General features: G+C 34.5%; 1 protein-coding gene and 1 pseudogene across 3 annotated transcripts in view; both read left to right on the forward strand.

Moving 5' to 3' along the window:
- USP15 (ubiquitin specific peptidase 15) overlaps positions 1–17,737 on the forward strand; it is a 120,518-nt gene that overhangs the window by 54,376 nt on the left and 48,405 nt on the right. For 2 of the 3 annotated variants that reach the window (XM_055328301.1, XM_055328297.1), the window contains exon 7: positions 16,030–16,116. The exons of the other annotated variant lie outside the window; for it this stretch is intronic. In XM_055328301.1, the coding sequence (XP_055184276.1) occupies positions 16,030–16,116 (87 nt within the window). The remainder of the gene's footprint in view (positions 1–16,029; positions 16,117–17,737) is intronic. 3 annotated transcript variants of the gene reach the window in all.
- On the forward strand, positions 428–2,481 carry LOC129511534 (T-complex protein 1 subunit zeta-like; annotated as a pseudogene).

The following is a 17,737-nucleotide window of genomic DNA, read 5'->3' on the forward strand; positions in this document are numbered from 1 at the left end:
CTAGTAGGGTAAAGGACTATAGATAGTTTTATATCAGTTTAGTGTAGGTTGCCCTCAAGTGAATAATAAAATAATTTTTAAATTTTTAGGGCTTTTGGAATTTCAGATTTTTCTGGTAAGGGATTGTAAACCTGTATTTTGAAATCCTTAAAATAAAGATTCTTGAATAAATTAAAAATTATTCATTTAGGGCAGCCCCGGTGGTGCAGCGGTTTGGCGCCGCCTGCAGCCTGGGGTGTGATCCTGGAGACCCGGGATCGAGTCCCACATCGGGCTCCCTGCATGGAGCCTGCTTCTCCCTCTCCCTCTGCCTCTGTCTCTGCCTCTCTCTCTGTGTCTATGAATAAATAAATAAAATCTTAAAAAAAAATTATTCATTTATTGCTAACCTAACATAAAAGAAAATTGATCTTTAAAACTGAAACACATGGTCATGCTGAGCTGGCTTTGGACGCTCTGCACACCAGGTCTCCTCTTCCTGTGCTGGTTAGCTGTGGCGGCCATGAGGACCCTGAACCCCAAGGCCGAGGTGGCCCGAGCCCAGATGGCACTGGCGGTTAACATCAGTGCGGCCCAGGACATGCTGAGGACCAACTTGGGGCCTAAGGGCACAATGAAGATGCTTGTTTCTGATGCTAGAGACATCAACCTTACTAAAGATAGCAGTGTGCTGCTTCATGAAATGCAAATTCAATACCCAATAGCCTCCTTAATAGCCAAAGTGGCAACAGCCCAGGATGACATAACTGGTGATGGTACCACCTGATGTCTTAATCATTGGAAAGCTACTGAAACAGGCGGATTTCAAAATTTCTGAAGGTCTTCATCGCAGAATAAATAACAAAGATTTGAAGCTGCAAAGGAAAAGGCACTTCAGTTTTTGGAACAAGTCAAAGTAAGCAAAGAAATGGGCTTAAAAACACATATAAATGTGGCCAGAACATCTATACGTACTGAAGTGCATGCTGAACTTAACAGAGGCTATAGTGGACTCCATTTTGGGCATTAAAAAACAAGATGAACTTCTTGACCTTTTCATGTTGAGATCGTGGAAATGAAAAAGAAATCTGAAACTGGTACAAGCTTAATCAGAGGTCTTGTTTTGGACCATGGGGTGCTTATCCTGGTATGAAAAAGAGTAGAAGATGCATACATCCTCATGTGCAGTGTTTCAGAATATGAAAAAACAAGTGAATTATGGCTTTGCTTAAAAATAAGAGTGCGGAAAAAAACTTGTAAAAGCTGAAAGAAATTTCATTGAAGATAGAGTAAAAAAAAATAGAACTGAAAAAGTCTGTGTGATTCAGATAAAGGATTCATTCAAAAGGGAATTGACATTTTTTCCTTAAATGTTCTTGCATAGAGCTAAAGGAAAAATACGGGAAAGCTAACTCTTGCCTGTGGTGGAGTAGCGCTAAATTCTTCTGCTGACCTAAATCCTGATTGCTTTAGACATGCGGGACTTGTCTGTGAGTATACATTGGGAGAGGAGAAATTCACTTTTATCGAGAAATCTAACAATCCTCACTCCATCACATTGCTCAAAGGACCAAATAAGCACACATTCACTCAAAGATGCAATAAGGGATGGCATAAGGACTGTTAAAAATGCTGTTGATGAGGTTTAGCACCTGGCTTTGGCCCAAGGCGCAATCCTGGAGTCCCAGGATTGAGTCCCATGTCGGGCTCCTGGCATGGAGCCTGCTTCTCCCTCCTCCTGTGTCTCTGCCTCTCTCTCTCTCTCTCTCTCTCTCTATCATAAACAAATAAATAAATCTTAAAAAAAAAAGTGCTGTTGATGTGTTCCAGGTGCTAGAGCAGTGGAGGTGGAAATAACAGAAGCCTTGGTAAAAGCCCAGTGTAAAAGGCAGGGCCCAGCTTGGAGCTCAAATGTTTACTGATGCATTCCCAAGCTTCTTGTTCAGAACTCTGGTTTCGAGCTTCAGGAAACTTGGGCAGAACATTCAGAATCAGATCTGCTCGTGGGTGTGAACTTGAACACAGGTGAGCCCGTGGTAGCAGCTGCAGTAGGCATGTGGGATAACCAACCACTTTGTAAAGAAATAGCCTCTTCAGTGCTGCACTGTGGTTGCCACCATCATTCTCCTGGTGGATGAAATCATGAGAACTGGAACGTCTTCTCTAAAAGGTTGAATGGAAGCTTCTTTGTGTCGTCTGAATCATGAAGACTCAACAGAGTGGTCCTAAGAATAAAGCTATGGAATTTTTGTCCAAGCTTCAAATGATTTTCTTTTCCCATATGAAAAAAAGAGAGAACACAGACATTCAAATTCTGAAGTTTTGAAATTATAATTACAGTATGTTTTAAATTGCACTGCAGTGTTCACACATTAAGTAGGCCGTTTCCACCCAATGAACAGGATATTTTGCTTTAGTTTCGGTGATAAAGTATCAAGTTAGATAAGTATATGTTATCTACTGTGTTATTAAATGTTCCCTAAAAAACAAAAATAAGGGATCCCTGGGTGGTGCAGCAGTTTAGCGCCTGCCTTTGGCCCAGGGCGCGATCCTGGAGACCCGGGATCGAATCCCACATTGGGCTCCCGGTGCATGGAGCCTGCTTCTCCCTCTGCCTGTGTCTCTGCCTGCCTCTCTCTCTCTCTCTCTCTCTCTCTCCGTGACTATCATAAATAAATTAAAAAAATTTAAAAAACAAAAATAAAAAATGCACCTTTAATGAGTGCTTCTCTATCCTTTTATCTTAGGTGAAGTTTTTTCATTTAAATCTTTTATGAGGGCAGCTCTGTTGGCTCACCGGTTTAGTGCCACTTTCATCCCGAGGTGTGATCCTGGAGACCCGGGATCGAGTCCCACATCAGGCACCCTGCATGGAGCCTGCTTCTCCCTCTGCCTGTGTCTTTGCCTCTCTCTCTCTCTCTGGGACTCTCGTGAATAAATAAAATCTTAAAAAAAAAATAAATCTTTTGTGAGATTGTATATTAGTTACATTCTGTTATTCCTCCACTTAGGATACCAGGGTGGAGCAGTGTAAGAAGGCATTGGAAGTACATGGTAGTTATGTAAACTTCTTGATAGAGGAAGTTTTAGAAGTTGGGAATGTTTTCTTTGTGAATATTTACTTTCAGCCTTTAGTTCAGAACAGCTATTGCTTTTCTCTAGCTTATCTTTAGATTGTTATATTCTTGTTATAGCTTTGAATGATTTTTGAAATTTCTGAGTTGCTTTGTGCCTTGAGAAGTACCATGAGTACTAAGGATTTAGAGATCTTTTCTACTTAAAATTACTGGTTTTCACTTAAAAGATAAAACTAATTATATATTTTATTTTCTTCACTGCTAGCACAATACTAGTTTTACTTACTTAAACAATAGTATTTGGTTCTGTAAGAAAAAACACAATTTCTTATATAATACCTAACATCATATACATGCAGTAAATGTTGGTGAATGAAAGTACCACTAGAAATGTGCTGAAGTATTTAAGAGTTCCATTCTTCACTGACTCACACAGAGTATAGGAAACCCAAATGTCAAAGCATGAAAAGTTAAGTATTTACTTAGCATAAAATATGCCTAATACCATGTAATAGAATGTTTTAAGTTGCCCAGTGATAGTTTATTAGAATACCAAAAAAAAATTTTTTTTTAATTAGCATCAGTGTATGAAAAGACTTTTAGAAAACTAAGAATAAAAGGTAATTCTCCTAACTCAGTACAGTCTATATATCTAAAGTCTGGAACAAACATCATATTGAGGAATTCTGAGCACAAACCAAATAAGATTGAAGCTAAAAAAATAAAAAATACCACTACTTGCATATGGTACAGTCATCTATGTAAAACACATCAGCAGACTACTAAAACTGAGAAAATTCACCAAGATTCTCTAAGATTAAATTCATAAAAATTAATATACCCAGAGGTCAGCAACCTTTTTTATAAAGAACCTGATAATATTTTCAGCTTGTGGGCCATATGGTACCTGACTCAACTATAATTCTACCAGTGTAGCTTGAAAGCGGCCATCAACATTATGTCACCAAATGGGTGTGACTGTGATCCAGTAAAATTTTATTTACAAAAAAATGTAGCAAACTGGAATTAGCTTGTGAGCCTTAGATTCCTGATCCCTGCTGTATACCATTAGTAACTCAACTAGAAAATAGCATAATGAAAATTAACCTAATGATTAGGAATGCATAAAACCTTCATGGGAAATAGGCAAAAGATTATCATGTACTATATGTCTTAACCTGGTGATGCCTACTTCTCTATATCTATCATGTCACTGTCTCCTATTAAAAATTCTGTCCTGACTTTTTTTTTTTTGAGAAACTTCACAAATTCATTCTCAAATTAACATTTACCATAAAGGTCCAGGATTAGCTAAGTCACTTTTAGCAAGAGGAAGGAAGCACTGGACCTATTAGTGAGAATTACTACAAAGCTATAATAATGACAACAGTATGATGGCTAGGAAAAGAAAGGCAAATACAATGGAATAATGAGCTAAAAAAAAAAAAACCCTTTCATGTATATATGAGAACTTAATTAAGTGGCACCACTAGGCAATGAAAAACAGATTGCTTAAAGCAGATAGGCGCTTAGATTTTATTAGGAGAACTGTTTATTTGTAGAAAAAAAACAGGATCACTGTTTATACCTGATAGACTAAAATAAGAAACAAAAACTCTGGGTGGCTCATTCTGTTGAGCGTCCTGCACTTGGTTTCAGGTCAGGTAATGATCTCAGGGGATCAGCCCCCACATTGGGCTGCTCACTCAACAGAAGTCTGCTGGAGTATTCTCTCCTCTGTCCCTCCCCCAACTCGTGTGTGTCCAGTTGTACACTTTGTGTCTCTAAAATAAATATTTTTTTAATGTAAAACTTTAAAGCTCACTTGAAATTTCAGAGAATATCTGTTTTAGGGATCAGAAAACAATGTGAAAATTAGTGGGTTTGATTATGTCAAAATTAAGTATTTCTGTTATAGAAATCATACATGAAGTGAAAAGCAAATGTCAGTTTTTTATATCTAAAACCTATGTGAGAATAGTACCTGTAATGTAGAAAGAACTATACGTTAGCAGAAACAAAGCAGAAATCTTTTAAAAAATAAATGAAAGAGGGGCACTTAGGTGGTTTAGTCCATTAAGAGTCCAACTCTTGGGCAGCCCCGGTGGCGCAGCGGTTTGGCGCCGCCTGCAGCCTGGGGTGTGATCCTGGAGACCCAGGATCAAGTCCCACTTCGGGCTCCCTGCATAGAGCCTGCGTCTCCCTCTCCCTCTACCTGTGTCTCTGCCTCTCTCTGTCTATGAATAAATAAAATATTTTTTTAAAAAAAAAAGTCCAACTCTTGGTTTTGGCTCAGGTCATGATCTTCAGGGTAGTGAAATCGAGCCTCAAGTGGCACTCCATACTGGGTGGGGGTTCCGTGCCAGACGTGGAACCTGCTTAAGATTTGCTCTCTCCCTCTTTCCCTGCCCCTTCTCCCCCTACAAAAAAAAAAAAAAAAAAAGGAAAGAGAGAAAGATGATGAATGGCGGTATACTGTAGGATACCAATGCAGCAGGTAGAAGTAACAATGGTAACATCTTTAAAACTGGATAAGGTTAAAATATACAAGTGAAAGAAAAAAAAATGAGATTTTAATTCAGTACTATTTACATAAACTTAAAATAGAACATATTACATAAAGATATTTAAGAACTTAATAGAGGAAAATAGTACAGATTAGAAAAAAGTTTAAAGAATTATCACTAATTTAAAAAAAAAAAAAAAAAAAAAGGGATCCCTGGGTGGCGCAGCGGTTTAGCGCCTGCCTTTGGCCCAGGGCGCGATCCTGGAGACCCAGGATCGAATCCCACGTCGGGCTCCCGGTGCATGGAGCCTGCTTCTCCCTCTGCCTGTGTCTCTGCCTCTCTCTCTGTCTCTCTGTGAGTATCGTAAATAAATAAAAATTTAAAAAAAAAAAAAAAGAATTATCACTTATTTTTATGTATATAAGTAAAGTAAGGATGCACATTTTTTTCTGGATGAATGCCACTTAAAATGAAATTTTTGTGTATTTATTGAAGTCACATTAGAAGCGCTTGTAATTGTAACTTGGACAAATTCCACGCCAGCAGAGGGCTTTTTATCTTAGGCCCTCGAGAAAGAAATTTCAAGATAGTAATACATAGATCATTCTGTATTATAAACTCAGAATTGCCATTATATCTGTCAGGAGACAACCTCTGGTCCTCAACATCAGATGACGATGCTAGTTCTAATAAACATGACTAATCTGGGATTTGTCTAGTGCTCATGTTGCTTACTAGGTAACCAGTTCCTACATGGAGTATCAAAAGTCAAGGGAAAAACAAGTTGTAATATGGTGATAGAAGAAGAATCACCTGTTGAGTTTGTTAAAAATGGTTTCCTAGGCCCCATTGCCAGAATTTCTGATTTGGTAGAGCTGAGTGGAGCTCCTGAATTAACAGTTCTAATAAGTTCACAGGTAATTCTAATGCTGTTGGTGTTAGGATCACATTTTGAGAAATTCTGTAGGTAATATTTCTTAATATATACTGGGTGGACCATGATAGGATGAGCAAAATACAAAGATAAATCTTTATGCAGGAATCTGCATTTTACGTGCTGCTTATGAACAAGAAAATACCCATGTAGTAGGCATATGTTTGCTGAAACAAAGGAATGTCCTGGCCCATTTTTGTCAGAATTGAAACCATATATCCTCTGCTAAAGCTAAATTTTTCTGCTATTCCATTGAGAAAAAATGCTAAATACTAAAAAAAATGTTAAGGTAAAATATAATTTTGTTTAAAACACATAGTCCTATAGTTATAAAAATGCATATACCCTAAAATAACCTAAAATCTGTATTAGAAATCTAAACCTACCTGAAAAATACTGAAGTTTTCTATCTGGAATTTTCTGCTGGATGCCTAAATGTGATTTGAAAATTTCATCTTTATATTCATGTTATATTTTTGAAATAGTCTAGTGCTTAGTTTTTTCACAACTTGCATTTCTAACTTAGTTTTTCTGATTCCTCACAACCTCTGAAAACAGTGTTTTGCAGTAATACCTTAGAAAAGTTTTAACCCACGATTTTCTCTTTTGTTAAATTTGACCATTTGTTTTCCAAAGATGTTGACATTGGGTACATAGTATAATTACTCAGTTGGGAAAACATGGCTAGTTAAATCCTGTATTTCAAAAACATTGTTTTTAAAGTAGAATAATTATAAAAGCTAGAGGTTCCTGAAGAGAGGAGAAACCTAATTAATAAATTATACTCCTTACTTTCCAGAGTTTAATGTAGCCATAGCTTCTGAGCTGCAAATCTATTAAATTTTGACTAAGTTGTATAATTAATTTTTTCTGTATAGTTTTATTTAGGTATAGTTATTTCAAAGAATGGCTTTGGGAATATGAATTTACCCAAAAATCTAAATTTTACTGTTTTTCTGAAATAAAAATTACTCTTACTGAGAGCACAAGAAGTTGATTTAATTCAAACAGTTTCATTAATTCAAAAATACTGACAAAAGATGTGTGATGAAATATCTGGTGAATAAAAGTTGAGGGTTATTGATGATTATGAAAAAGACAATTTTCATTGGCTAGAAAACATCCAGAGAAGAATCCAAAATCATCCTCATAAGGCATGAGAGGCCAAGAATAATCAGATGGAAAACTAAGCGAGTAGTTCCTACTCATACGTTGTCTCTCTGCCATTTGTGTTGTTCTGATTAACAAAATTCCACATTGGTGACCAAAACACTAAGTATAAACCTAATCTGGTGCCGTATTAGTTTTTTGTTTTGTTTTGTTTTTTTAACAATCTGAGTTATTATCTCAGCTTTTTTTAAAATTTTTTTTTAATTTTTATTTATTTATGATAGAGAGAGAGAGAGAGGCAGAGACACAGGCAGAGGGAGAAGCAGGCTCCATGCACCGGGAGCCCGACGTGGGATTCGATCCCGGGCCTCCAGGATCGCGCCCCGGGCCAAAGGCAGGCGCTAAACCGCTGCGCCATCCAGGGATCCCCCGTATTAGTTTTTTTACAGCACTCTGTCCCTGAGTGCTCTTCTTGGCGAGAGGAAATATTTCATAAATAAAACTATTGCATACTACTTTTTGCTCAAGATAAATAATAAAAATGTTTAGGTGACTCGGCAGTATTCTGTTTTTGTTTTTTACACCATCTGTTTCAATACTGTATTTGCTTAAATACGTTCAGAAAAACTTAATATGTACTTCCTTAGAATTTTTTAGAGAGTGATTAAGCCAAATTTGTGTACATAATTAGGTTAACTGTATAAATGGATTCAGAAATGGTGCATGACCTAGTTGATTAAAAATTATGAAATATATATTAGGAAACTCTTAACTATGTAAAGTATTGGTTTAATTTTGACAAATTGTACTGAGACTTTTAAAGTATTTATAAGTAAGATAGGCTCTGCTTATTTGAAACAGTAAATTTGGTTATTGCATATTTTTTTGGTACTTAACAAGCTATATTTATCATAATTCACTAAAAATACACTCTCAAAGTTTCTTTGAAAGTATACAAATTTGTTACCAGTTTTACTCTTTTTCAGACATGAAACCTAGGATTGAGTGATTTGATTTTGTGGGGGTCGAGAGAATAGCTCATAAGCCAGCTTTTGATTCCTTGTCATTCATTTATATTCACATATTTTAAGTTAATAATGTGTCTTAAATTCAAAATGCAACCTATGAGCCATAAATCTAGGGTAATATTCCAAAAACCTATACTTTGTTGTAATTTTTAAAGACATCTTGAATCTCTACAAATTTTCTTTCATTTTATCATTCTTTCATTATATCACTTTACCTTGTTCTTAGTATTGTTCTCCTTAAGAAAAATATATAGAATGACTTTCTCTGAGACTCTAAATTGAGGTAATGGAACAGACAAACAAAACTGCCTAGGATGCAATTAAAAGATAGAGAACCAAAGCTTAAAGAGTAATAACTGCAGCTGTGGAGTTATATTCCAAAGGTGAGAAATATAAGCATATATGAATTTTCTAATCAAAAATATAAGGACCTATATACTAAATTTTAAAGAGTGTCCTGAAGTAATGACATAAAAAGATCAAAGAGAAAGAATAATCCTGAACATTCAGGAAAACTTGGAACCCATTATGTCATAGAGGCCAAGGGGAAGAAAGCTTTTAGAAAAAAGGAAATGGGACACCTGGTTGGCTTAGTGGTTGAGGGGCACCTTCGGATGTGGGTGGTCCTGAAGTCCCAGGATCAAGCCCTACCTTGGGCTCCCCTCGAGGAGCCTACTTCTTCCTCTGCCTGTGTCTCTGCCTCTCTCTGTGTGTCTCATGAATGAATAAATAAAATCTTTTTTTAAAAAAAAGAAGAAAGAAAATGGTCAGCATTGCTAAATGATGCAGAGACTGGCAGGAGAACAAGAGATTCCATCTATTTGACAGATGGAAACAGCATATTGGGAATCCTAATAGATTATAGGAGGGGACGCCTGGGTGGCTCAGCCATTAAGCGCCTGCCTTTGGCCCAGGGCGTGGTTCCGGGGACCTGGGATCAAGTCCCACGTCGGGCTCCCTGCATGGAGCCTGCTTCTGTCTCTGCCTATGTGTTTGTCATGGATAAATAAATAAAAGTTTTAAAAAATTAAAAAAAAAGAAATAGGTTATAGGAAAAGTGGAATCAAATGATCAGAAAATGAAACAACTGGTATAGATCACTCATCATGAAATGTACTGAAGGAAGAAAGATAACTAAGGGGGTATTTGGTTAAAAAGGCAAGATTCCTAGAGAGGAGAAACTGCTTTATATATTAATCTTTTTGTTATTTGAAAATATATGTCCTTTCTTAGGTGTTCGTCACCTAAAGATAGGCATCGTAATAATGTTAAAAGGAAGTTCCTGTGTGCTAATTACCAATAAACTGCTTTTTTCTGTTATTTTAGCTATCCAAGCTCCAAATCCTTTTGGAATGCTTGTGCCTGCACATAAACACACTTCCCAAAACTGCACTGTGAGGTTTATCATTTTAAGACCCATTAAGATCTTTATATGCACACTCCTTTGAAATGCTGAAAATGCATTTCCTTCATTTAAACCGACCAGCTTTCTGTTGTGAAATATAATATAACATAGTACCAGTACCATGTTTCCAAGTTTTGCCAAACAGAGCATGGTCACAATCAAGTTTAATAACTAGCATTAGATTCAATGTTTAAAAGCCATATCCAGATTAAATTGAAGTTAGAAATTTTAGAGAGTATATTTCGTGCATAAATGACTATAATGTAAGTGTACAGTTCTTGCGTAGATAGATGCTTGGTATTCGTAGGTACTCAAATTATTGGATTTAGTTTGTTTTTGTTCCATGGTTTGATCCAAGAACGATTTGAACTGTTTACAGTAATTCACATGAGTCAAGGTTAACTATATGAATAGATACAGAAATCATTCAGATGTTAAACTTAGTCACAGTAAGATGAAACCAGAGAAGTTAGCTGGCAGGAGCAAGTTAGGACTTTTGAAGTTATAAAAATTGATCTGCAAATGTATGGGCTTGTTTTGGGTCCTGATTCAAACCAACCAGTTGAAAAGATACTTTTGAGACAATTGGGGGAAAAGAACATGAACAGACTATTCAATTGGGACTGACAATGGTATCAGAAAGGATCCCTTAACCTGTTAGGGATATATACTGTAATTTTTTGTTTGTTAGTATCAAGTTTTTATTTAAATTCCGTATCATATAGTGTAATATTAGTTTCAGGAGTAGAATTCAAAGATTCATCACTTATATATAATACCCAGTGCTCATCAAAAGTGCCCTCCTTAATACCCATCACCCGTTAAACCCATCCTCCCACCCACCTCCCTTCCAGCAACCCTCAGTTTGTTTTCTATAGTTAAGAATCTGTTTTATGGTTCGCTTCTCTTTTCCCCTATGTTCAACTGTCTTGTTTTTTAAATTCCATGTATCAGTGAAATCATATGCTGTTTTGTCTTTCTCTGACTTACTTAGCATTATACACTCTAGCTCCATCCACATTGTTCCAAATGGCAAGATTTCATTCTTTTTATGACTAATATTCCATTGTATATATACAGGTGAAATTATGAATGTCTTAGATTTGTTTTAAAATGGTCCAGTAAAACATGGAGGAAGGGAAGTTGAGGGGATAAGGATAAAGCCAAAGTGGCAAGATGTTAATTTTTGAAGTTGAGAGTTTGGTACTGGGTACATGAGGATTTTTGCCTGTTTGGAAATTTCTAGAAGTTGAACATAAAAATAAAAATGTATTGCAGTTTTGGTGCTGGGATTCATAATGGCTAAAGAAAAGTTTTTTTTTTAAGTGGAATGATTTATGTTACATCTATCATTAATAATAGTCAAAATGAACAAAAATAAAGTTATGAGAAGCAATTTATATATAAATTCTCTTAAACTCTCATTTATCTGTAAATAGCTAACATGGGCACACAGCAAATGCTTGTTGAACTAATGTCTAATCTCACAAAAGTAAAAGTGCTTAATTTTTAAAGAGATTTAAATTTTTCTTTAAGAACTTACCTTTTAAACATGGGTAGAGTTTAAGGTTGGTCTCGTTTTTCTTAATAAGATAATTCTTGTTTTATAGTGTTAGATTTCACAACATTAGGTGGTTGTATGTCAGATTTGAAAATACCTATACACATCTTTGTTTTACTGTGTCAGCATTCAGACTTAACATTTGTATTTTGGCTGCTCAGTATGGTATTAGGTTTTCATGTAAGTTAACTATTCAGTTAATTTATCAAGAATATTCAGTTAATTTATCAAGTTGTATTTTTCTGTTGAATCAAAACGTTCAACTTACAGCCTTGAATTGTATGCATTTACTTGAAACGGAAATAGGGCAATTCAGATACTGTATTTGTCTGGCATGAAGTTTGATTTTTTGCCTTCATGAAATAATATCAGCCATTGATGTTTTGCTGTTTTCTGTCTTAAGAGATGGATCTCGATCCCTACCTTATACTTAGCCCAAATTAGTTAACACTAGGTAACTGGCTTAGTATCTGAGTCATTTTTTTCTCCCCTCTCTTTAAAAAACCACTAGAGCAGAGTTGCTGAGAACTGTGTAATTTCTAAATTACTTCAAAGAAATAGAACTAAAAGGCTCAGGTTATAATCCACAGACTGACTAGTCAACCCCTAAGTTAACTCCACAATTGTTAGCTAACATTGGGCTATGAACTGTTATCTAGGTCAGTAGTTGGAATCAGAATAGATAGTGATCTGTTAACATTCATCCGTAATGTCTATAACAGCATTTAAAAAGTCTTAATATTAATACTTCAGCTTTACCTGTGGACCATATCCATCCTTCTCTTTTGGATCATTGTGCTATAAAGGACAGTCTTTACCAGTGTTACTTATCTCAGTGCTTCTTAGAACTTGCTTTTTCTTTCATTATCTCCTTCCTTCTACTTATATATATATTTAAATGCCTAGCATACTGCCAAACATAGAGTAGACACTCACTTAACAGTAATTCATTCCTTTTCTTTCTTTTCCAGTGTCATCTCCCCCCCCCCAGCCTATAAATCTAAGTCTGTCTTTATTTTATTTTATTTTTAAAGATGTTATTCATAAGAGACACACAGAGACAGACACGTAGGCTGATGGAGCCTGATGTGGGTGGGACTCAATCCCACAATCCCAGGACCATGACCTAAGCCAAAGGCAGATGCTCAACCACTGAGCCATCCAGGTGCCTTCTAGTCGTGTCTTTAAAAACAAAAACAAAAACAAAAAAACCCATACGTCCTCCAAATACCATTCTTTAGGGTTTTTTTTTTTCTTTTTGACAGCCAACTTTAAAAAGGCAGTACTTATTATTTCTTACCACCCATTCAGGATTTAACAAAGTCCTTATTTGACCTTTTTGTATCCCAGTTTATTTGACCTTCCTTTAATACTACTTTTTGTTAACTGTCTCCTTTCTTGATTTAAATCCATGATTCAAGAATTGTTTTCACTTCTCTAACAAATTCTCTGGCTGGCTGGTACTCTTTCTCTCCAGGACTGCCATATTTGCTTGTTGGGTTATGTACTGCACAGTTCTTGGGCATTTTCCACATTTGTAATCTATATGAAAGGACCTCCTTGGTACTGGGCAGTATACAGCTTCGCTGCCTACATGCAGCAGCTTTGCTTACAACTTAAATGCATTAATATTTCACAAATTTCCATCTGATGACTTCTCCTTTCATACCATAATACATTCTCAAAATCAGTGGATGAACTGTATGCTAATTCTTTTCCTCAGCTCAAACTGACAGAAATATGCCACTATTTTTCTAGCCCAGAACTCTCTTCTGAATTCTGGATTTTTTTCTAAATATCATGTAGGATTTGCCATGTAAGATTCAACTAAAATCTTACCTTATCTTCTCCCATTCCCTCAACCTAATCTATATCTATGTCCTATTTCCTATTTCAGGTATCCTTTCAGAGCTATCTTGAGTTCTTCCTTCAACTTCATTCTTTTCATCTAATTAGTTAGCAGTCTTGCAGTTGCTACCTCCTAAGCCTGAAGTTTTCAGATGTACTGATCTTGAGTGTACCCCTTTACGTTGTTAAAGTTATTTTTTAAAAAGACTTGTTAACTTACTTGAGATAGAGAGTGAGACATTCTTAAAAATTATTAAGGACACAAAGAACTTTATAAAAGTGGATTAGAAATCAAACTTTTACATATTTAGTTATAAATAACAGTATTAAAACCATTCTATTTTGACATAAATAATATTTTTATGAAAAATAACCTTTAAGACAAAATGATGTACTGAAAAGAGTAGAACTGTTTTACATTTTTGAAATTTCTTTAATATCTGACTAAACAGAAGATAGCTAAATTTTCATTTGTTTTTGTTTATTGTGATACATTGTTTGGATTGAAGTATATAAAGAAAACTCAGCCTCACAGATATGTAGTTAGAACACAGAGAAGTATTTGCAGATAATTAATACCACATCAGAACTTGACCAGTGGTGGCTTAATGATGAAAAAGTAATTGCAGTGTGGAATCTGAAACTATATCAGTGAACTTTTTATAAAACTATTGTGTTAAAATTTATTATGTGTAACTTGATGCAGTTGGAAAATACTGATTCACGGAGTTATGCAGATATTCTAAATATTGACATAATTCGTCATACAGTATTTTTAAATCACATTTGTTAAAGCATCACCAATCTTACGAGGAAAGTCTTTAAGTAGTGAAAAGCTATCAAGCTTCACGGTGGCAAAGTCAGGATTTCCAGGATTCCATTTTTTGTTGATCACTGCTTCTCCCTCTGCCTGAGTCTCTGCCTCTCGCTCACTCTCTCTCTCATGAATAAATAATCTTAAAAATATAAAATAAAGATTTTATTTATTCATGAGAGACACACAGAGAGAGGCAGAAACATAGGAAGAGGGTGGAGAAGCAGGCTCCATGCAGGGAGCCCGATGCAGGACTCGATCCCGGGTCTCCAGGATCACGCCCTGGGCTGAAGGCAGATGCCCAACTGCTGAGCCACCTGGGCGCCCCTTTTTTCTTTGCTAATTTAACATTCTTAACATGAAGGCAAAAATGCCAGGATACTTCTATATTTTTATTAATATTTAAAAACTAGTACCTTAAAATATTAAGATAACCTTTTAAATGTGTCCTCTACATTGTTTTATATTAAAAAGTTGGTTGACTGTGTTTTATGTTTTGAACTTAGTAGAGTGAAATAATATCTTGTAAAGTCTTCTGTCAGAAAGGCATCTAAATAGAGGTTTTACTTAATATAATCTACCTTACACAACTTGTATCAACAAAAAGAAACTCTTAAAATAAATTTTTACCAAGATTTCATAATATATAAAATTTTTAAAGTTCAATAAAAATGTTTATGTTTAAGAAATTTTTTTGCCCACCATGTATTCTGCTTAATGCATTGCAAGTGTATAGATTAGGTGAAATCTAAATCATCTAAAATTTGTAGACCAGGCAGATTTTGTGGATTTTACTTTCCTGCCCATTTACCAATTCATTGTTCATTAGCACTTGATTAAAGAAAATAATTACTAAAAACTAACCACTTTGGGCCTCACTTAGAATTTATGATGAATGAAATGCTGACAATTTTTATAGCTCATGGGCTAGGTGTTGCCGAGTAAATTAAAATTGTTTACAAAATTACAAGGGAAATTAAATCTTTAAGAGACCTTTAAGTATTTAATTGATTATAAATCATGCCCTTAAAGCATATCGGTTGATTAAAAGCCATTAGTAATTGAGATTTCTCCAAACGGATTCTGAAGTAGTGAGGTGTGTAATACATAGTCAGATGTATGTTTTTTTTTTTTCCAGTTTTTATAGAGATAACTTTGGCCAAAAAATAACTTCTCGGAATTTTGTTTTGAATTCTTTTATGCTATTGTATCCCTGTTGCCTTACATTTTAAAGAATTGGTAAATCGTTGGATCTCTGTGTCACTGTTGTGTAGAAGTAGAAGTGTTGCCTTACATTTTAAAGAATTGGTAAATCGTTGGATCTCTGTTGTTGGATCTCTACTGTTGTGTAGAAGTAGGTTCCTACTGAGATACAAGTTGGATTTCCTTTACACGCTTCCTTAAAAAAATTGATATTTTCGTTCTACCAGTTGAAGGTAATCATTATTTGTAAATATTTAAAGTGGTTATCTGAACTCAGAAATCGATGTATTGAGTCAGTAGATTTGTAGAAATAATAAAATACCAAATTGTATATTTAGTTTGATAAATTTCCTTTGAAAACAGTTCCCTTTTGTACCATTATTTTTTATATGAAAAAAATACATAGGAAATAGAAAAGCAAAGGATATATAGTGAATTTGCTCATGAATCTGTTTTCCAGCATTCATTTACTACATACATTGTCATCTGTTCTTTCTTTATTTCATAATTAATTTCAAAATTCAGCATTTTTTATCTAATTTAACATTTTCATATTTTTAAAGGTCCCCAGGTGCATCCAATTTTTCAGCTTTACCAAAGATCTCTCCTTCATCTCTATCAAATAATTATAACAACATCAACAACAGAAAGTAAGCACTGAATCTTAAAAACTCTTTGTTTAATTGATCGCCCTATTGTGGTTGCAAAAAATCTCTTGTATCTAAAACTTAGAATAAAAGTCTTAATGCATTAAAATTGATTTTTTTTTAAATTACTGACCAGTTCTTCTAGGAGTAACTTTACAAGAAAGCACAGTTATAAACTTCTTGATTTAATACATAAGATATTAATTCACTAAAAGAGAAATAAAGTAGTTTCAGAATTTTACATTTTAAACACTAATTATTGAAAATATGTGTAGAAGTCTGTTAGAACTCAATTTTTTAGGACGAGTATAAATTTCAGATGTCATTTGAGAACTAGACATAAAATCACCTACAATATGTAGTGTTTTTAAAAAATATGTATCAGTGATTCTCACCTGGAAAGCATACACCAATTTTTACATTTATCAAGAAGGCAATCATTTTTTCTTTATAACAGAGGAGTAATTCCTTTGCCCCATCATGAATAATATTCAGTATCTTTGAATTTATGAAAGTAACACGAAAGTGTATGCTATCTTGCCATAAGAAAAAAGGTTAAAAATCACTTGGGCATCTCTATTACAGTCTGACGTGGGCTTATTACCTTGAAAATTGTCATGGCTTTTTATTTTATAGGAAAGGATAAAATGAAAGCTTTTATTACTTGTAATTAGTCCAAATTATGGGAAGAACCTTAATCTAGAGACAATTACCCTTTTGCTATTTCTTGAATGTATACATTACATTGTGGTTTATTTTTTTAGGTTAACTGTATGTAGTTAAATATTTGCACTACTTGTCCAGTTCATAAGTGGCATCTGATTCCCCAAAGAGTAAATTTGAAAAAGCAAAGGCTATTTGTGAAATAATTTTTAAAATAACATCATTAATTGAATTTATAGGTTTTAATTAATCTTCCCTTAAAATTCATATCTGGGGTGGGGAGAGGGCTTGACAAAGTTATTTTAATATACATCTAGATTATAAATATATAAGGCTAACTGAAATAATTTTTGGAAAGGAAAATGAAAAAGTATTCACCCTACTAAATATCGCAATCTGTTGTAAAGATTTAAGAGTTCAAACAGCATAGTAGTGACCCAAGAATACATCTACAGATCAGTGAAATAGAAAAGACAGTCCAGAAACAGCCGTTTATACAAAAGAATTTAATGTGATCAGATAACATTGTTGACTAATGGAGAATGAAAAGACTATCAAGGAAATGATCGGAAAATTGGATCACTATTGAGAATTTCTCTTTAAAATTTTATATTATATTGACTTTTTAATTGTTAGGCATATAAAAGTTAAAAAAAAATTAAAAGGTGAATAAATTGAAAAAAATACTTGCCACAAATCACAAATAGATAAATACTTAATATATCAATGTCCTAAAGATCAGTGAGAAATTTTCTAAAGCAAGTAGAAAAATGAGTAAATGATACAGCTGACAATAAAAGCAAAATAATTACATATATAAACATTTTAAATACTCAAATTCACAACTAACTAGAGATGGGTAAATTAAAACCGTAAAAAACTCCATCCACTTCTCTCCACTTCAGTGTCACTGGGAAATATTAAGTAACAATACTTACTCTTGCAAGGATTTCATTTGAGT

The sequence above is a fragment of the Nyctereutes procyonoides genome, unplaced genomic scaffold (genome assembly GCF_905146905.1).
Source record: "Nyctereutes procyonoides isolate TBG_1078 unplaced genomic scaffold, NYPRO_anot_genome, whole genome shotgun sequence".
NCBI classification, from domain to species: Eukaryota; Metazoa; Chordata; class Mammalia; order Carnivora; family Canidae; genus Nyctereutes; species Nyctereutes procyonoides.